The 22,692-nt window shown below is 41.1% G+C and overlaps 1 protein-coding gene across 2 annotated transcripts in view; it reads left to right on the forward strand.

Annotated features, from left to right (window-relative positions):
• Window positions 1-22,692, forward strand: part of MMP16 (matrix metallopeptidase 16) — a 286,894-nt gene that overhangs the window by 158,088 nt on the left and 106,114 nt on the right. For both annotated transcript variants that reach the window (XM_074986986.1, XM_074986987.1), the window contains one exon: window positions 7,109-7,413. In XM_074986986.1, coding sequence (XP_074843087.1) covers window positions 7,109-7,413 — 305 coding nt within the window. The remainder of the gene's footprint in view (window positions 1-7,108; window positions 7,414-22,692) is intronic.

Here is a 22,692-nt window from a genome sequence, read left to right on the forward strand (position 1 = left end):
TGGAAACTAGAAGGGTGTAGATAAGTATAGCGATCAGTAGGTTTTCGGTACAGTGTGGTACTGATCAGGCCATCCTTGATTAGTACTGTAGTGTCCAGGAAATGTATCTCTTGCATGTTGTAATCGAGGCATAAATTGACGGTGGGGTGTAGATTGTTAAAGTCTCTGTGGAATTCTTGTAGAGCCTCTGTACCATGGGTCCAAATCATAAAGATGTCATCAATGTATCTTAAGTGGAGGAGTGGTAATAGGGGATGAGAGCTGAGCAATTGTTGTTCCAGGTCAACCATAAATGTATTAGCACGTTGTGGGGCCATGCGGGTGCCCATAGCAGTTCCACTAATCTGGAGGTATAAATTGTCCCCAAAATGGAAATGATTGTGTGTGAGAACAAAGTTACAGAGGTCAGACACCAGATTGGCTGTGGTGGCATCAGGGATGGTATTTCTGATTGCTTGTAATCCATCTTTATGTGGAATATTAGTGTACAGAGCCTCTACATCCATTGTGGCAAGGATGGCATTATCAGGAACTTTTCTGATGTTTTGTAATTTCCTCAGGAAGTCAGTGGTATCTCGGATATAGCCGGGAGCATTGATGGCATAGGGTTTGAGGAGGGAGTCCACGTAACTGGATAGTCCGGTGGTAAGGGTGCCAATACCTGAAATGATAGGGCATCCAGGGTTTCCAGGTTTGTGGATTTTGGGAAGTAAATAGAATAATCCAGGCTGGGGCTCAGATGGTGTGTCTGAGTGAGTGAGGTCCCAAGTAGCAGCAGGGAGTTCCTTCAGTAGTTGTTGTAATTTCCTTTGGAATTCCAAAGTGGGATCAGTGGAGAGAGGTCTGTAAAATGTGGTGTTGGAGAGTTGTCTGGCTGCCTCCTGTTCGTAGTCTGACTTATTCATGATGACAACAGCACCCCCTTTGTCAGCTGGTTTGAGACCAAAAACTATAAGAACTTTACCAAATATTCATAAACCTGAATTACCCACCAGGAGAAGTGAAAAAACAAATCGACAGGGCCAGACGAATACCCAGAGACCAGCTACTCCAAGATTGGCCCAAAAAAGCCAAGAACAGAACACCACTGGTCATCACCTACAGCCCCCAACTCAGACCACTGCAACGAATTATTAAAGACCTACAACCTATCCTTAGTCAGGATGCTACACTCCAGAAGGCCCTGGGTGACATGCCTGTTCTCTCCTACAGACAACCTCCCAACCTCATGAGGATCTTCACTAACAGCCACAGTCTATACCCCAGGAACACCAGTCCTGGAACCTTTGCCTGCAACAAAGCCCACTGCCAGCTTTGTCCACTTATCTTCTCTGGAAATACCATCACTGGACCTAACCAGGTTACTCACAGAATCACGGGCACTTTCTCATGCTCCTCTACTAACATCATATATGCCATCATGTGCCAACAATGCCCAGATGCTTTGTATATTGGACAGACTTCTAACTCCCTTAGACAAAGGGTCAATGGGCCCAATACAGACATCAAAACACTCCAGATCCACAAACCAGTTAGTCAACATTTTAATGGAATGGGGCATTCTGTCAATGACCTAAAGGTATGGGTGTTACTGAAGAAGAATTATCGCACCGTTCTGGAAAAGGAAGCAGCCGAGCTGGCTTTTCTATTCAAATTCAGGACATTAACACATGGTTTTAATCATGACGGGAACTTTCTGAGTCACTATAGGGGCTCGTCTGCATACTTGGCTCAATCTAATTCTTGACCTTCCCCCGCACCCCTCCACTCTCTGATTTGCTCACCTTGATTATCTTTTTCTGATTTGTCCTCCTTGCTTACTGTTTTTGGTTCTCTGTGCCTTAAATATGGAGTCTGTTCTGGTCTAGCTATGGTCTGAAGAAGTGGGTCTGTCCCACGAAAGCTCACCTAATAAACTATTTTGCTAGTCTTTAAAGTGCTACTTGACTGCTTTTTGTCACTATAATATGTGCAATTATGATAAGACTATCCCAAAAACATAACTATTAAATAAGACTTCAAAACGTTTATGTTATAAAGAAATAGTTAATCCTATTTTCTTTATGTAACCCACACACCTACTGGGTGTAGTTTGCTGGCCCGTGTAGTTGAATCTGAAACACTGACAGAGAGAAAGAGTGAGTTTCCTTTACAACCTTAGGTGAGAGGCTGCTGACTTTTATCTCAAACTGCACAGGCTTCTGCACTAAGCTCCAGAGTTCCCAGGTCCAAGTCCACCTGTGGGGGTTACATTTATATTGTGTGTTTTTAAATATAAGTCTCCCCTTTGTTAAGCTGTTAAGGAAACCAAAGATGTCTTTTGTTCTAGTCTGAAGTGTACTTTGTGAAAGAGCCATGAAGGATGGACTTGTATTGAATTTGAACATCAGGGTTTGGAAGGCTGCCGGAAGTGACTTGATAGCTGCAGCCTGATGGAATTGGTGCTGTGTAATCTTTGTAAAAGTAGCATAATACTGCAGTGACTGGCAGAATATCTTCAGTAAGCAATGTGAGGCCTACGAACAATAAGCATTGTGAAATGAAGGTGTTTAATACAATACACCAAAAAGCTGCATTAAGCTAACACTAAAGGTCTCACTTATACTTCAGTCAGGCATTTCAAATTTTAACTTTATATTAAACTAAACTTAAGACACTGCAAGTTTGCAGGTTTGCCACCTGTAAGTAAAGGAAAATTTTGTGCTGTTCTCACATAACAGTGTATGTTATTGTGAATGAAAACCTCTGACTTGCCAGCATTCTGGAGTTTAATATTGTATCATATGTTAGCAGATCAATATTAGTTCACTATTCTACCACTATACTGCCTCAAAATTTTCTTGAAACATGTATTTCTAATATAAGCATATGAACAGAAGTTCCTTCTTAAAACTAAAAATCTTGGGCATTTAAAAAAAAAAAAAAAAAAAAAAAGAGGTGCTGCCAGCAGCCCCATTGTGAAGATTGTGTTAAGATCTGCAGTTAAAACTGGACTAAAAGCTGGACTTTTAAAAATCCTTAGTGATTTTTCAGCAAATTGATATACTGATGGCCTGACTGAAATCTCCTTTATGTCAGTGGAAAGCCCCCTCCATTTTTCCTTCCCAGTTGATTTAACAGTCTTTGTTTCAGGCCCAAATACCTCAAGGCAATTTTGATTTTCTATGAAGTTCTTTTGATCAATAAGCTTTAAAGTATAAAAAGGAAATCATTTTTCACAACATGCAGAAGTGCATTTCAATGGGATTCCAAAAAAAATGCTGCGTACTCTTACAAAGACAAAACAAAGTGTACTTAAAAAATCAAACACTGACAGCTCTGGAAAATATTAGTTGTGGGACCTAGTCAATTCCCCATCATGATATAATTCATCCTTGTTTGGTATTAGTGCCCCCCACCCCGCTATAGAACACCCCCCTGAAATTTAAATTTGTTCTTTAAGGCTTACCAAACTACAAGTTAGTAAAAGATTTTATATCCCATTTCCTATTCAAGGGATTAACTTCCCATATACTTTAACAGTAACCAAAAAATAACACAGTTAAAAATCCTAATGTAACCTTGATCTTGCAGTCAGCTCCAGAAAGGCATAGGAATCCAGTCAGATAGAGCTCATTTTAGGTTCAGGGTCTTTGATAGCTGTTACAAGAAATAGTTAATATGATTAATAAATGACAGTCAAGATCATTTCATGGAAAATAGATCTTGTCAAACAACTTGGGTTTCATTCCTTCTGACAATTACAAGTTTGGTTGATAAAGGTAGTTGCGTAACTGTAACATATTTAGACCTTTGTAAAGCATTTGACTTAATGCGACATGACGTTCTGATTACAGATTCGTACTACGTGATATCAATAGAACACACTCTAACTGACTTGAATGGCTAACTGACAGATCTCAAAAAAGTAGTGGTCAATGAGGAACCATTCTCAAATGAGGATGTTTCATTTGGGGTTTCAGAGGGTTCACTACTGAGCCCAATGCTATTTATCATTTATAAAATCACTGCTGATAAAACTTGTGGATGACACGAAGGTAGGTGGAGTGGCAGCTATGAGGACAAGGCAGTCCTACAAAGTCATGTGGATCACTTGGTAATGTTACTTTAAGGGGTTAGACAACAAGGGAATATAACAGGTAATCAGGGAAGAAAGGTAACCCCTGTGTCAGAAGGATGTGTGGCCCTCTTCTACCCATATCTAGTCACCAGTGGATTAACTCCCCTACTATATGTACCCCTACCCAATTTGGTTCAGATAAGGAAAGATAACGGACACAAGAATCAGGCTGAACCAAGGTGAGTGTATGAAGGGATTCAATTACAAGATTTCCAAAAAGGGAGGCTAAAATTGACATATAATTAATACAAAAACTAGAAAACTAACAGTAAAACAGTAAGTATTCTTTATGTAACCTTGCCAGTGTAACTGCAGTAGGTCATGAAGCCTAGGTCTGAATTACTACAGTTGGTCAGGGAAGAAAAGAAGATAGGAAAGATGCCTAAAAAAAGACCCCTTTACATTTAATGTGCACAAACTGAGTGTGCCATGGAAGACCTGCGACCAGCAACATTTAGGCTAATTTGAAGCCTTCGGGGAGGAATGCCAGGAAGATCCAGTGAATTGTATGAATTGTGTGTGTTATTCTTCACAGAAAGAAGTCCTCCCAGACAATGTTCTGTTACAGGAGCACAAAGATGGAAGTAGATTTTGGATGATCAACTGCAGTACACACTGTCCTTGATGGTGTCAAGTGACAGCACATAGGTGTAAAACCTGACATGCACAAAACTGCAGCTGCATCGAGCTTATGAAGAGTCTATGGCAGGAGCCACTCTGAGGGGATGTAACCCTCAGAATATCTTTTGGCAGGAAGAAACAGATTGTCCCAGTTTCCTCTGACATTCTGATCTCATGAGTCCTTTATGGATGATTCAGTCACAAAATGGAACCCAGAGTCACAGTTCATGGACTCCCTTTTGATTTTAAAAGGCATATTCATAACATAAAACACACAACAGTTATAATTAACATTATAAAATGCTCAATGATAATTAACAATAGAATATTTTAATCCTAACAGTAAGATGGGCCTATTCAAACAAGATGTATTTTAGTACATCAAGGAATGAAATATGTACATTATACATACAGAATGGGGGACCGTATCCTGCAAAGCAGAAGCTCTGAAAAGAATTTAGGCTAGGAGCAAGCAACTGAAGGTGAGTTCTCAGTGCAGGGATACAACAATAAAGGCATAAATGATCCATACATGCATAAGCAGAAGAGTAGGAAGGTGATTTTACCTCTCTGTATGACATTGGAGAGATCCATATAGGAAGATACAAAGGCTGAGGTCTTCATAATTGATGGAGGTACATTGTTTCAAATTTGTCACTCAAACTGAAAAGTGGTGGTTTCATCATTTCTTGATGTCTTCAGATCAAGCCTGCATGCCTTCTCGAAGATATGCTATAGTCAACCAAAGGCAAGTTACTGGGTTTGCAATTTTTTTTAACTGGAGGAAATGTAATGGACTGTGGTATGTAGAAGGTCAGAACAGATGATCTGCTGGTCTCGTAAAGTCTATGAACACTTGAGTTTAAAACAAACCAAAATTTAACAGATCGACATATGCTTGCTTAATCATACTACAATATGAAATCCAACACATTTCATAACACCAAAGACAGATCTTTCCAATTTAAGTCATAAAATATTTTTTCTTCACCACCACATCACACTGAGGACTTATTTAACTTAACTTAATTTAACTCTGAAACTGCTATGTCTTTTTAAATCTTTGATACACATTTAATACACCACATTTCAGATCAGCTTATTCATCCAAATTCAATAGTTTCAGGACAGACAAAAAAACAGGGCAACATAAGGGTTGAATGCTTGGTATCTATCAAGTAAAAATGTGTTCTGAATAACAGTGGGGAACTGGAATGATTCCAAATTATTGGTTTTGGACTCTGTGTGTATGTGTTTGTTAATTTGGTAGCTATCCCATTGTAGCATAACTGCCACCATCACTCACTTTAATCAACACTGGCTGTGTCTACACTAGCTCCCAACTTCGATGGGAGCATGGTAAGTAGGGTGTCAGGAGATTACTAATGAAGTGCTGCAAAATTTTGAGGAGTAAAGGGACTTTGGAGTAGCCCGGGCACTTCGAAGTCCCGGTAGGTAGCCACAGCGACATGCAAGATGGCACTTTGAAGTTTGCCGCTTCAGAGTTGCCGTGAAGGAAAATTAGCTTAATGAAGTGCTGCATATGCACCACAGCACTTCATTAGTAATCTTCTGACACTCTACTTACCATGCTCCCTTCGAAGTTGGGAGCTAGTGTAGACACAGCTATTATGATTTCTGCATATTTCTTACAGAAACTAAGATGGAGTACTTGCTTTTGATGAACTAGTTTAGAACAAATGATCTTATAACAGTACAGATTCCTGAAGTCGTTCAAACTTTCCTGTCAAATGATTACTCCTGTGGACTGTTTAATTTAACAGAAGGTCACTGTGTGCTTAATTAGACAGCAGAGGGACATCTTAACCTATAATGAAATGAGGGAAAATGTTTCTAATTAAGAATTAGCTGTATAGTTCTGAATGTAGCAAGAAATGTTTTTAAAGTCTTTTAAGTTCTGGTTGGTGGGCACAGTATGGCATTATTCTGTTGTTAATTGTAACCAGTAAGAAATTAAAATCTCATTTAAACGGGGAACATCTGCAGTTTTTGATCAGAATGACATGCAGTCCTGTGGCTGAGCTTGATTCTAATTGTGTTCCAAGAGATAAATGACCAGAGGTTGTTTAATCCAGTTACCCTACTGTTAAGCGTTTTTCCTTCATAAAATATTTTAACGATCTTAGAATACGAATTCTGTACTGCTGAGAATCAAATAACTAACTCATAATGAGACCTAGAGTAAAAGACTGACCAGATTAATGCACTAATTTCTCACCTATTTATTTAAACCTATTTTTCTCTGAGGATATAATGCTTGTGCCCATGCCTGCAGTAAACAGAATAAAATGAATGTGAATTGTGTCACTGTGCACTCTCTCAGATTAATTTGTTTGTTTGTTTCAGCATAAAGAACGTCACTCCAAAAGTAGGTAATGCCGAAACCCGCAAAGCCATTCGCCGTGCCTTTGATGTGTGGCAGAATGTAACTCCTCTGACATTTGAAGAAGTTCCTTACACTGAATTAGAAAATGGCAAGAGGGACGTGGATATTACAATTATTTTTGCATCAGGTTTTCATGGAGACAGTTCTCCCTTTGATGGGGAGGGAGGATTTTTGGCCCATGCTTACTTCCCTGGGCCCGGAATTGGGGGAGACACTCATTTTGACTCAGATGAGCCGTGGACTTTGGGAAATCCTAATCATGATGGTAAGAGCAGATTTAAGTTTAAAAATGGTTAATTCAAGCATGGTGTGCATTTCCAAAATAAGTCAATTCCCATGGGCAGCAGGTAATGAAGGTGAGGGAAGGCATTGCTTACCCACACAGACCCTTCCTACCTACCTTGACCCAGTTCTGGAGGGAGGAGGGCACAGATAGGTATCAGATCTGGCAGCATGGTCTGTGCTTCTTGGCCTCCCGGCACTCTAGGACTGGGAAAGCTGGGTATGTGCAGTTGCCTGGCCGATTGGAAATCCAGGGCTGGGAAGACTGGAGCCAGATGGCCGCCCATTGTAGGGGGTGGTGCACTAGGCTTGTGCACCCTGAAAACCCTGGGCCTGAGAGTGATGGGGTTAGTCAGGGCTAGTCAGAGGCCACTTTGGGGCTTGGAGGCTGAAGGGTGGGTCAGGTGCCAGTGGCTAAAATGGGGGCTGAGTGGGCATGGAGGGGGCGGGGTCTTGGATGGAAGGGGTGGGGCTGGAGGTTAGTGTCCCCAAGCCAGCCGTTCACCTACCGCCCATGATGATTTTTGTATATTGCTGTGCTCCTAAGGACCTATTTGTATTTCTGTAATTCCATAAAAATGTAGAAATATCTCAGTGGTCTGTTAGGTAAATAGTCTTAGAGGGGTAGCCATTTTAGCGTTTTTCAACATGAAATCATTTTTGTAAATATTGTTTCTCTTTGAAGATAGATGGAATGCCTTGTTGGAACTACTAAGTTCATCCAAATATTGAATTATTTTTGTAATGTGCATTTCATGTTTTTTTTAACCATAATATGTTTGATTACATTGAAGAAAATCTTAATACTTAATAGAACATTATGACACAAGAACACCAGTGAAAAACAGTGACCAATAGGTAATTAGGACCTACAATCTGTTTTGGTGTTTTTTGCCATAATGATGCTGTGGCTTGGTGCAAATCAATCATCCTTTGATTTTCTGTTCTAGGAATATAATGCATTTATCCCCAATGTCTGCAGAGTCATTCTTGAAATTCAAACCGGCAGTGCTTATCTATAAGCAGCTGAGAACCATTTATTCCTGTCTGATTAGTTAGGATGACTCATGAAAGTAAGCGTTGTTAGTTTTTTAAAAGATTTAGTTAACTGGATGAGTTTACCAGATTCTTGTCACTGGGTTAAAGTTGGCCACAGGTTATTAAAATAATAAATATTGTGTCTTCAGTAGCACCTTTGCTGATCGTAAGGGAAGGATTGGTGAAAATATCTTTAGAATTCTTTTTTTTTGTCTGCAGAAAAAATAAATACACTCATCCCTCGTTAAACGAGTACTTTATTTACGAGTACTTGCTTAAATGAGGGACACATTTACTGACCTTTTGTTCACTGGACAAGTGAACTCCCCCTACTAATACGAGCCTTACCCCCTCCCCACGGCTCCAACCCACCGCAGCCTGACCACCCCCCCGCCCAGCCCTGCAGACCCCAAACTACCCAAATCTAACCTCCCCCTCCGGCCCTGCACACCTCAAATCGCTTAAACTTAAACCTCCCTGCCGGCCCTGCACACCCTAAACTACCCAAACCTAAAACCCCCACTGGCCCCACACACTCCAAATCACCGAAACGTAAACCTCCCTGCCAGCCCCGCACACCCTAAACTGCTAAACCCTAACAACACCCATCCGCCCCATCAGCCCTGCACACCCTGACTGCCGAAACCGACCCCCGCCCCACCGGCCCCGCAGACCTAAACCGCCAAAACCGAAAACTCCCCCACCAGTCTTGCACACACACAAGTGCCTCAGCCGAAACCCCCACTGCCGGCCCTGGCACCTAAACCACCACAGCCTAACCTGACCGGCCCCGCAGACCAAAACCATCACAGCCTTAACCCCCCCTGTTGGGCCCACAGACCCAGCCTGCAGTAGCCTGAATCCCACCCTCCCGCAGACCCAACCTGCTGCCATGTTTAACCCTCCCTCCCACTCCTGTCCTCAGACTGCCCCTAGTCTTTAACCCTCCCCTCCCAGGTTCACATACCTTTCAAAAGCAGCGCCGCCTGCTGCCACTCGGAGCACTTGGAACCAATCAGAGACTTTTACACGTATTTTAATGGGAATTTAGTGTCCCTCTTACTAGTTTTCACCTACAAGCAAACCAGTTGTGCTCATGTAACGAGGAATGAGTGTATCTACTGAATTGAAGTGATAGATCCATAAACCCTCAAGAAAAAAAAACCCTGCAATTAAGAATACACACAGCATAAATGTTGCATTTACTGTTGTTCTTAGTTTGGGGGAATTTTTGCTTTATTTTTTGCCTCAGGGATTTTCTAACTCAGAGCCTCAATTTGTTGTTAATAACCATTTGCATTTAGGTGCTAGCAATACGGTTTTAAGTTCATATTTCATTACTATGTTTATAGGATATTGTAACATTTTTAATGACATGGTTCTTTGAATGTAGGAGGCTCAATGAGACACTAGTGCATCGATTGGGACTGTGAAATCCTTAATTAACAATGGCTATATGTTGAATGAAAGCATAAATTCCTGAAGTTGCAGTAAAATGTTTGGGATTGTACAGCTTGTATTTTAACCCCTTGAACATTAAAATCTCTATTCAGTTCACAGTCTTCACTTAGGTAGAGTTAACAGTAAAGGTGATGCAGGCCTGAATTAAAAAAAAAACTGTATATTCAGACTTCAAGAAAGATTTTGCACAGTACTTCCTGCTTTGTGCTTCTTTTTAGTTATCAGTTTAGGCCCTCAGTAGAATTTCAGAACTGATGGGTACTTGAAAGGTATGTTGGATTAAGGCAAAATGTGAATTTTAAGGGTTAAAACTATGACTGTAATTTAATCCCATCAGGAAAAGAAACTCTTACTCTGGAATAAGAGAATCACATGGAATCTGTTGGTGAATGAGTATTGTAGGGTTGCAGCTGCAGTTCATATGCCCATGTAGAAAAGATCAAAAATTTAAGATATACATTTCAGTGAGGAGAAAAAGGTGGAAGAGGACTGGAGAACAAAGGGTTAGCAGATGTGTTTGAATACCGTCCCTAAAAAAGAAGCTTATTCAAATTAATACAATAAACACTTAGAGGGGAAGATCCTGTTATTCGTAACATGAACAAGGGTAAACTATTATACCATGGTAGGTATCACACAAAATTCGTATACTTTATTGTATTCGCCATTCACAAGCATTTTGTAAAGTTAATATCTCATGTGCTGTTGTATATCCATTTATATCTATTATTCCTGCTACAATGGAACGAAGTGTCAAGAGCAAGACAGGCTGATGACAGTAACCAGGATTCTAAGATGTGAGAAGTAAAAGTGACAATTCTCACAGAAAGAATGCTTCCAAATTTTAATGAACGCGGGATTGATTGCTGAGGTGATATATAATGAAGTCTGAATGCCATGCAAGTGCTCAGAATCAGTGAGCTGAAAGGCAAAGGCCGTGTCTACACTAGCCCCCAACTTCAAAATGGCCATGCAAATGGCCATTTTGAAGTTTACTAATGAAGCGCTGAAATACATATTCAGTGCCTCATTAGCATGTGGGCAGCCACAGCACTTCGAAATTGACGTGGCTCATACAGATGGGGCTCCTTTTCGAGAGGACCCCACCTACTTCGAAGTCCCCTTATTCCTATGAACAGATGGGAATAAGGGGACTTCGAAGTAGGCAGGGTTCTTTCAAAAAGGAGCCCCGTCAGGACGAGCCGCACGGCTACGAGCCACATCAATTTCGAAGTGCTGCGGCTGCCCGCATGCTAATGAGGCGCTGAATATGTATTTCAGCGCTTCATTAGTAAACTTCGAAATGGCCATTTGCATGGCCATTTCAAAGTTTGGGGCTAGCGTAGACACGGCCAAAGGGTGTGAAGCATATTCTGGTGTTGAACCATGATTCATTCCTTTATGTTTTTAAGATTTACTAATCTAGTAGTTCTTGTATGATGTAGTATAGTCATTATGTAGTATAGCCTATATCATTTAAAAATCCAATCAAAGGGCAAAGAACTTCCGTGACATATTAAAAAAACAAACAAGCAAAAAACAAAAAGTCCTGCCCAAAATGTTGCCAGTAGTACTTAGCTAAATGAGTTTTTCTCTCTCTCCTGTTCAGCTGCCCTACAGTGATTTGGGGGAAAATAAATAAATAAAAATCACAGAACAGCTTGGTTATTTAGCAAAAATGCAAATCAGAGACCTTCTTGATCAGTACAAAGCTCATTTTCCACAGGATATTGCTCTGCTAATGAAGGCAATTTGAATTCTGTCTACCTCAAAAGAGATAAACAACTTCTTGGAGTGCTTGTAAACCTTAATACATTGTTATTCTGTTTTCTGTAAACTTTGTTTTTGTTACCCCTACTTTTGAATTAATGCTAAAACAATGTGAAAAATCGAGTTTTGTTAGGAACCAAAACATGACCTGAAGGCAGCATCATGATTTTTTGCTTTCATATCCTGGGCCGTGTCTACACTAGCCAAAAACTTCGAAATGGCCATGCAAATGACCATTTCGAAGTTTACTAATGAAGAGCTGAAATACATATTCCACGCTTCATTAGCATGTGGGCGGCCGCGGCATTTCGCAATTGACGCGGCTCGCCGCCTCGCGGCTCATCCAGACGGGGCTCCTTTTCGAAAGGACCCAGCCTACTTTGAGGTCCCCTTATTCCCATCTGCTCTTAGGGAAAAGGGGACTTCGAAGTAGGCAGGGTCCTTTCGAAAAGGAGCCCCATCTGGACGAGCTGCGTCAATTTCGAAGTACCGCGGCCGCCCGCATGCTAATGAGGCGCTGAATATGTGTTTCAGCGCTTCATTAGTAAATTTCAAAATGGCCATTTGCATGGCCGTTTCGAAGTTTTTGGCTAGTGTAGACATAGCCCTGGTGTTCTGAGTTTTCTCATTAAGCTTACTTTAAATGGGTTTATTAACGTCACAGTCTGAAATGGCAAATCCAAAAGGAATATGACTTCCGTGTATTTTAGAGCTGCTTATCTCCATTCTTGCCCCAGTGGTACATGCTATGAACCACAAAGCTGTCAAGTGACACCTGCCGTGCAGAGAACTGCACTCAGCTTTCCCCACAGGTGCATTCTGAAGGAAGACTAGGAGAGACAAATGAACCAAATAGGTTTTACATTTAGAAAAATCCTCTCTCACTCTCTCTCTCTCTCTCACACACATGCTTGGAATAATACAAGTATTTTAAAATATTTCCATTAATCAACTCTGTGAATTATTTGTAATGGTTGCTAGGTTTGATTTCACTATATCGGGCCCACAATTGAAAAAAAGTCATGTGAAGGGAGAGGACTGTAGTGGTGCAAGAACTCTTAAGTGTAGCTCAGAATGTGAGAGATGCTGGAGTGGCGGTAGGGTCAAGAGGATAACCAGAACATACTAGAAATGTTGATTCAGTACATATTGGAGATAGTATCTTCTGGAGGGCCTTCCATAGAAAGATCAGTATAGAGTTAATGCTTCTGTACTCTGTAGAAACAGGGTTAGCCACTCTTTCTGAGGTGGAGTGCTGAATTTGAGCTATTGATCTCTATGTACAGTATGAGTGCCAGTGCTACTTTTTAAAGTCACTAATAGTCCTACTGACAACAGCTTCATTAATAAATAAATTAAGATGCAGAGCTATGCCATGTAGGTGGTGGTTCATAACATTAGCTGGTCTTTTGTTAATCCCTAAGCAGCATGGCTTTGTGTGAGCTCCTGGCTGCATGGGGGAGGAAGGGTGGGGCATAGTTCCTGCCTCACATGTGCATGAAAATCAGTTTGCTTGCCACTCTTGGGACCTGGGTGTCGTGTTGCTGACTCCTTCTGTAGAAACTTCAGGGCTAGGGACTGTATTTAGAGGCAGAATTCCTTAATTCAATTTTAATTTGAAAAGAATCAGAGACAAATACTTAGGTAGTTGTGGACCTTTGCCCTTTCAAAGGAAGAAGACTGGGGAGTCTACACTAACTTCCAGAGTAACAGAAGCCCTTTGGGGCCAGTTCCATAAGCTCAGGAATCCATAGGGGTGCATCACCACAGTTCTCTTGACAACCTTCAAAGGCTGCCTGCTGTAGCGTCTTATTTTTTGCTGGCAATCTCAAATCCATCAAAGTCAAATTCTAATGCCTGAGTTCTTCCAGAAGCTTCATCTTGGTTGATAGTGGCAGGGCAAGGAAGGCAAATTGTGGTAATTCTCTGCAGTTGTTCATTGCTGCTGCCTGTCTATTGTAGGAAAGATAAAATATTGTCATTAGTGTAGCTTGATGAATAAGGTGAAAAAATAGCAGTTGTGGGTAACAGAGTCCAAAAATTAATTTAAAATTAAGAGCACACCAGTTACTCTTCCTTACTATTTCCTTGTATTGTTTTCTCATCTTTTTCTATCCATTTCTTTTTCTAGCTTTATTGTATGATTGATTGTAAACATTATTCCTGAAAAACAGGACAAGTTCTTAGGCATAATCTTAAATACAAATGTAAGCAAAAGAGAGATGATCATGACATCACAGTAAAGACTAGCTAACCTAAGCAATCTCATCTATGTGAATGATGTAGCTGAAGTTGACATACTTAGGTCTGCTTAACACAGTATCTTCACTGCAGTAAGTAGACAGCTGATGCTCTTCCATCAACTCCACTTAGTCTTCTCATATTGTTGGAGTACCGTAATTGACAGGAAAGTGCTTGGCAGTCAAATTTTCACATCAATACTAGATGCAAAAATCAACCCTTTCTGGATGAATCGCTGCTCGTTCATCCAGCAGGTAGTGAAGACATGCACTTAAACCCCAAAAAAACTTAATAAAGAAACTTAAATTAATGTCTTTGTTCATACAGTCCTATTACTAATTCTCATTGGCCCTGTCTACACTAGCCAAAAACTTCGAAATGGCCATGTAAATGGCCATTTCAAAGTCTACTAATGAAGCACTGAAATACATATTCAATGCTTCATTAGCATGCGGGCGGCCGCGGCACTTCAAAATTGATGTGGCTCTTCCAGACAGGGCTCCTTTTCGAAAGGACCCCATCTACTTTGAAGTCCCCTTATTTCCATCTGCTGATAGCAATAAGGGGACTTCAAAGTAGCTAGGGTCCTTTCGAAAAGGAGCCCCGTCTGGATGAGCCATGCAGTGGTGAGCCGCGTCAATTTTGAAGTGCCGCGGCCGCCCACATGCTAATGAAGCGCTGAATATGTATTTCAGCGCTTCATTAGTAAACTTCGAAATGACCATTTGCATGGCCATTTCGAAGTTTTTGGCTAGTGTAGACATAGCCATTAGCTTACATTTTCTGCCTTTTTAATGTATAGCTTCCTTCTCTGCTCTGAATATAAACATTTTTTTTCTCCACCAAAAAAAAGGAAAAGACTTTAACTTTCAAACACAGGCTTTGTCTGTACTAGAAAAATATGCCGTGGTCTAAATAAATTGATTTCAAATTGATCTAGTTATATGTTTCCCAAATGCAGATGCACTTAAACCATTTTAAACCTTTGCTGAAATCAGTTTAATTTGCTTTGGTAAATCACCTCATTTATTTAAACCAATTTAAGGGCATACAATTTACAAATGTGCACCAGTTGAAGTAGATCAATTTTAAATTGGTCTAGTCACCCAAGGCTATCTCTCTAATATAGATGAGGCTTTCGAAACTTTGCTCAGGGAAACGAGCGACACCTTAACATCTTGTGCTTTGTAATCTGAGAGCTGCTAGAAAACAATATATAGTGCTTGGAGACCTCCCTACATTAGTACTTCTAGGGCTTGTCTACACTTGCCCCCAACTTCAAAGGGGGCATAATAATCAGGATGATGGGATATTACTACTGAAGTCCCGCGGTGAATACGCAGCACTTCACTAGGCTAATTCTTCCCCGCGGCAACTTTGAAATGTCAAACTTCAAAGTGCTGGCATGTGTGTGGCCGCAGGCACTTCGAAGTGCCTTTACTCCCCAAAAGTTTGAGGAGTAAAACCACTTTGAAGTAGCGTGGGCCCCTCGGAGTCTGACACTTCGAAGTTGCCATGCAGGAGAATTAGCCTCATGAAGTGCCGCATATTCACCGGAGCACTTCATTAGTAATCTGCCATCACCTTGATTACCGTGCCCCCTTCAAATCTGGGGGCAAGTGTAAAGCCAGCCCTAATGTTGGTAACAATAATGGTAAACTGTTGGCAAAACCTGAGCACAGACACCTTTAAATCTCTGTTTATGTAACCCACACACCTACTAGGTGTGGTTCACTGCCCCATGGGTCTTGAAAAACCAGGATATCTATCAGAAGACAAAGCTCCTTGTATACCATGTTGCAGTTGTTCCAATGCCACTGTGTGCATCTGAAATCTGGACAAAGTACAAGCGTCATTTGAAGGCACTTGAACAATATCATCAATGCTGCCTCAGGAGAATCCTGAACATCTCTTGGGAGGATAGGTGCACAAACACTAGTATCCTGGACGTGTCAAACATGACCAACATTGAAACCATTATCATTTATCAACAACTTTGTTGGACTGGTCAGGTGGTTCAGATGTCTGATCAGCATGTCCCAAAATAGATTCTGTTTTCTGAGTTGGAAGAAGGGCAGAGGAGCATTGGAGGTCAGTAGAAGCAATATAAGGACATGCTGAAGGTATGTGTGAAAAAGAGCAGCATCAGTGTTGACACTTGGGAAAACCGTGCCCAAGACTGTCCCCAGTGGAGAATGGTAATCTGGGAGGGGGTGGGGCCAGTTTGAGAGGTCCCACTGCACTGCAGATGAGGGGAGGCGGAAAAGATGAAAACAGTATCAAAAACTGCCCTGCACCCCTGTGACAGCTGCCAATACCTGTCCCTTCTGTGATAAGATATGCAGCTCCAGATTTGGGCTGATCAGTAATCAATGGACTCACAAAAAAGGAGGGTGACATGAAGACATCCAACTTGTTATCAAGTGACCTCCAAGGAGGAGTGGCACTTAGATCACTTACAGAGGAAAAAGAATGAGTGTCCTCTAGAGCCTTAGGTGAGAGCCAGCTGGGTTTTAGCTCAAACAGTAGAGACTCATGCACTAAGCTCCAGAGGTCTCAGGTTTGAGTTCGCCTGTTGTTAGTTACACTTAGGTCTATATATTGGGTCTCAGTTCTCTAAGGCCGGATCTATACTAGACCTTAAAGTCAATCCTAGATATGCAATTCCAGCTAAGGCAATTGCATAGCTGCAACTGACTTACCTACGATTGACTTACCTGGCCTTTCTCATTGAGCCAGGTCAATAGGGGAAACTCTCCCATTGACCTCCCTTACTTGTCATGAGATTGAGGAGTACAGGGGTCAACTGTTGATGCCTGATAGGCATGCTAAACTGAATCCCGGAAGATCATTCCAGATTGGATCGATCTACTGGGTAGTATAAATATACCCTAAGTTTAGTAACCCTGTATGTAGTTCAAACATGTGAGGAAACTGTCTTAGATTCAAATTTAAATGTGTGGATTTGAGGGAAAAATGGCCCTGTTGAAGATTTACCAATATTGTGACTGCAATGTAATGAAGCTTTGCAGAAGTCATTTCATCCTTAAAGACGTGGCTAGAATACTGACAATGAATTTTTCTAAAACATAACAGTAAATAAGCAATTATTGTTTGCATTGAAATATGAAAAAAAACAACTGTTTGAAATGGGCTTGCATTAAGAGATATTTGCTGTCTATGTGCATGTAAAGTTTCATCTTTTGGATAATTTTTTTCAGGTATTAGGATGTTCCTTGCCAACTCTTTAGTGCTCTGAAAAAATACGGTTGTCTATGAACATGCTTTATAGATTCCCTAGCAAAGGCTTTTCAGGCATGATGCAAATACAATATCAAGTGAAACATACTTAGAATCTCTTTAGCACGTAGACTGCACTCAGTCAGTTTACACTGAATAGTTTGCTAGCAGCCTCGTGAAATTGATGAAAATGCTGATCTCTGAACTGCAGAGATCAGCTTCTAGTAAATTTCACTTAGCTGCCAGCATGGCTAACACAGTGTAGCAAAGATGTGCTTCTGGAAACACAAACTAGTAGAGTTGAAACAGAAGTCTCCTTATGGCGGGTTGTGTTTTGGTCACGGTCATGTCACATGCAGTGTTCAGTTATACTAAGAGCCAGGATCTCAGCTTAATGGGCGTTTAAATTAGATTTAGCTGCATTCCTAGCATTTTGTATTGCACACTGGTCTTACTTAATTGTTCCTATTCTGTAAAGGAGTTATACAGTGCTTACCAACATAGTATCTGAGCATCTTCCTGTAACGTATTAAACTGTGTAATTAATATTTGTTGCAAGTTTGTTCTCTCATCCTGTCCCCAGAGGGAAAAGCATGTCCAATGGAGTGCTTTGCTTTGGGTTTTTATTTTTATTATATATGTACACATACTTTGTTATATTTTTGTTAGAAAAGGCCAGGTCAAGTAATTGTACTGTGCACTTAGAGCAAAAGGTGTATTTGGTGTAATACTAAATTAATGATGATATGGTACAAATGTGAAAAACACCGAATGTCTATTACAATAATGACATATGATTATGCCAAGCTATCATTTCAAAGGGCTGCTTACTAACAGAAAAATTACTTTTGAAGTTGCAGATGAAATGAGGGAGCTACTAATTTTATTTTTAATTCATACCTTTCTCAAACATCCACACTACTTATCCTGCAGATAGTCACTCGGTACTTCTTTCAGAGTTATAATCCAGTCACAATATTTTCTGCTGCTAAAATTCATTTTTGGCAGCATATGCAATCATGAGATCTTCATGATGGAGATGAAAATGCAAATTAGCCTCCTACACAGCTACTGGCTGCTAATATACCCTCATAGGCTGTGTCTACACTTGCATTCCTCTTTTGAAAAAGGTATGCAAAAGGGTTCAATTGAAAATGCAAATGAAGTGCAGATTTGCATATCTGACGCCTCATTTGCATATTCTTATTTCGAAATAGCTTCTTTCAAAAGAAGAAAACCAGTGTAGACACTGCTCTTTCAAAAGTAAACCCCATCTTCGAAAGAATCCTTCTTCTCATGAAAAAAGGGAAGAAGAATTCTTTCAAAGACAGGGTTTACTTTCGAAAGAGCAGTGTCTACACGGGCTTTCTTCATTCGAAAGAAACTATTTTGAAATAAGAATATGCAAATGAGGTGTCAGTTTTGCAAATCTACACCTCATTTGCACTTTCAATTCACCTCATTTGCATACTTCTTTCAAACGAGGAATGCAAGTGTCGACACAGCCGTAGAGTAATCTATCCAGAAGGGTCCTGAATCGTTCCTTGACTGGATTTTCCTACACACTGTGAACACAGCCTCCATTTATTCAGTGTCCAGATACCTTAAGATCTACCTTGAAATGGTTACACTGAAGTGTTCAGTGTCCGTTGCCTAAAATTAGTCATTGAGAGTATTAGCACTGGGATATAAAGCTATGATTGAGAACAGTAACACCGCTTCAGCCATTCAAGCAATGGGAAACATTTTGAAAAAAAAATATGGTGGTTGATTTGCAAGGACTTAGTCATTAGGCATAGGTCTAAACAGTCAGGAGAAGAGGAGGATCTGTCTGCTAAACTCTGTTTATGTCAGGAAGCCAGACGATGGAAAATATTTAAGAGTTGGGAAGGTATAAGCTCATTTTTATTGATTGGATTTGATTTTTCTGCTTTCATGAAACACTTTTCCAGTTTTGAGAAAAGTGCTTTTGTTTACATGTCTGTAAAAAATTTCTTAAACATCAGCAGTCAGCAAAGGCAAAGTCTTGTGGATGAATTTAGCACAGTATTCTTGAAGTTTAGTTCCTTGGCTGTTTTTAATGTATCCCTGGGGCTGTCAGTCAGAACATCATACTCCCTGCTCTCAGTCTAAAATGGAACATGTCAGCAAGGAATTGGATGGCATTTATAATACGGTAATTAAAGGAATGAAAAGGTAAACTGCTATGGTTATCCTACACTGAGCATTTAGCCTTTTTAGCAGCCAGGTTTATTTATGCTGGTACTTAATTGCCAGAGACTGCCGCTATCAGGGCAATGCACCAGAAAAGTAAAGAGACCTGAACCAACACTTCGAATATTCATTCTATTCTCTGTGGACAGATAACGTAATTTTTCCCTGTACTTCTTTGTCCCATAACTAGATATTCAATAGTGAAGATAAGACTTCATCACCATACCTTAGCAAACTTGAAATTTTATTTAATCAAATGCAGATATCTACAGAAGTAGAAAGATTTATCTGGAACGTGTTTAGTAAATCTAATTTTTGGTTGACTCCAACCATGTTTCTGTCTGTTTTTTGTTGTTTTCCATTAGGGAAAGATTTTTTTATGCATATAAGACAGTTTTGAATGAACTAGCATATCTGGGGTGAAAAAGTATTTTCATGAATATATTCAAGACCCTATTTGCCCCATACATGTTCACAATTACTCTGTGATAATGTAATAAGAGAAAATTGAATGTAAATCTACTATATGCTATGCTATCAGCGTGACTTCTGAGCAGTCCCCCTGCCCCACTATTGATGTCTGGCTAAGTCCTTAAATAGGTCTGGATGGAGAGGCTAATCTATTGTACTGCCTGTAAATAAAAGTAGCTTATCTCATACCTCTCCCTCTATTGTAAAGGACCTAGCTAATTTGAAATGTGGAGTCCACATACAGGACAGAGGCAAATAAAATGCCTTGACTAAGATGGAAAAGGTTTAAAATATACCATTATCCAGTGTCATTTTTCTCTCTTGTGAAAATACTCTCCATACTCTCATGCAGCCTGCATCTCAGTATTTCCTTCAGCTTTGCTCCTATTTGCAAAGATGAGGGACATCCACTCACAGAATAAAACCAAAATGTCAGGATATAGGGTAGGGGACCAGTTACATAGATCAGTGGCCAGATTTTGAACTTCAGATACTTGAAGGATTACTAGTTTAGGAAATCTTGTGAAAGAATCAGATTTGTTGCTAAAAACAATTCCTCTTTAATTGCAACAAATTCATAACAATCATGATCAGTTCGGGACTAACAGTCAAGATATGTACATTAGTTAAAATGATTAGTTCAGACAGCCCTAAGACTGTAGCTACGTTACCCCGCCTTTGAAAAGTGGTATGCTAGTGAGCCACTTTGGCAGATGCTAATGAGGCACTGCCATGAATATGCAACACCTCATTAGCATGACAGCAGCTGTGTATGTTTCGAAAGTGCCGCTTTTGAAACGCGCACTGCTTGTGTAGACAGGGGCCTTCCAAAAGGACCCCCCCAGACTTCAAAAGCCCCTTCTTCCCTTTAGGCGCCATTATGGCTTATTTCAAAATAGCTCCATTCTACGTCTTAATGGCGCCTATTTCAAAATAGACGTGACTCTTCCTGCAATGAGGGTTCCTGATTTTGAAATAACGTACCAGCTATTGCAATTTTATTTATTTTGAAATTGTGCATGCATAGTGCAGATGCTAGCAAAGTCATTTTGAAATAACAGTTATCTTGACATAACTGTAGTGTAGGCATAGCCCAGCTGACGCCTAATCAGTGTAGAGTAGATCAGAAGAATAACTTCTCGTGTCTAGCTTGCAACGCTCCTGTTAATACATCCCAGAATGATGTATGTTTGTTGGTTTTGCAACAGCGTCAGACTGTTGACTCGTATTTAGCTTGACCCGTAGATCCCTTTCTGCACTACTTCTTCCTAAACCATCATTTCCTATTTTGAATGTGTGAAACAGATTGTTCCTTCCAAAATGGAGTACTTTGCATTTGCCCTTGTTGGATTGCACCCTATTTACCTCAGGTAGTTTCTTAGTTTTGCCAGACCATGTTGAATTTCGACCCTATCCTCCAAAGCACTTGCGACCCCTTCCAGCTTGCTATCATCCACAAACCTTTCAGTGACTTTACGTGAAATTCAACCAACCTATAAGCTTGATGCTCCTGCAGATTTTATGAGGGTAGAATTATTTAAGTTAGAGCCATGATTTGTACTGAAATAGTGTTATCAGTGCGACTATAACTTGGGCCTGCTGCGTATGGTGCTCTGTCCCCTACAGTGGCATATAGACTACTAGGTTGGTGAGTCTGGTGCAGCAGTGTTCTCAACCTTTCCAGATTCTGTATCCCCTTCAGGAGTCTAATTTGCCTTGTGTGTCCTGAAGACTCACCTCATTTAAAAATGACTTGTTTACAAAATACAGCATAAAAATACAAAATTGTCACAACCCACAGTTACTGAAAAATTGCTTATTTTCCCATTTTAGCAGATAATTATAAATGAAACGATTGCAGTATAAACACAGTGTTTATTTTTCAGTACATAGCGTAATAAAACTTATAAACAAGTCATTGTATGCAATTTTATTTTGTACTGTTTGAGTGCTTTTATGTAGCCTGTTACAAAATGAAGCAAATATCCAAATGAGCATGGAAGATCTCTGAATAACCCCTAGGAGTATGTGTACCCTGGACCAGTGGCCGCCCTGCTCAGTGCCATGGAGGAGGCAGCTCAGCATCTTTTATTTGAGGAAGATGAGCTGTCCTCGTGGGATGAAGCAGCAGCCCCAGACCTTGCTGCCCTCCCAGCCTCCCCCCGCTGGACACGCCGCCGGCTATGGAGGTACCACACTAGCATGGACTGGTGAGAGCGGCTGGTGCTTGGTGAGTGGGACAACGACCTCTGGCTCCGGAATTTCCGGATGAGCCAGAAGACATTCCTCGAGCTCTGCCAGTGGCTCACCCTTGCCTTATGGCACCAGGACACCCCCCATGCGACATGCCCTCACTGTTGAGAAATGGGTCGGCATCACTGTCTGGAAGCTGGCCACTCCAGACAGCTACCAATCCGTAGGGCAGCAGTTCGGCATGGACAAGGCCACCGTCGGGGCTGTTGTCATGGAGGTAAGAGGACCCAGGGGAAGTGGGGAGCCCGAGGAGGAGAGCGAGCTCGGGGAAGACGGGGAGCCTGGGAGAGGGAGCTCTGGGGGGAGGGGAAGCCTGGGGAGAGGGCCAGACACACCCTGTATACCCCTCACGGGTGCTTTCTTATGTCCTTCCCCTGCAGGTGGTCCACGCAATCAATGCCCTGCTCCTCCACGGGCTCGTGCGCCTTGGGGACCCGGATTCCGCCATCGTGGGGTTTGCTAGCCTGAGATTCCGTAATTGCTTTGCGGCTCTAGATGGGACCCATATCCCCATCCGTGCCCCAGAGCACAGCGGAGGATGTTTCCTGAATAGGAAGGGCTACCATTCCGTGGT

This window comes from Carettochelys insculpta, chromosome 2 (genome assembly GCF_033958435.1).
Source record: "Carettochelys insculpta isolate YL-2023 chromosome 2, ASM3395843v1, whole genome shotgun sequence".
Lineage (NCBI taxonomy): Eukaryota > Metazoa > Chordata > Testudines > Carettochelyidae > Carettochelys > Carettochelys insculpta.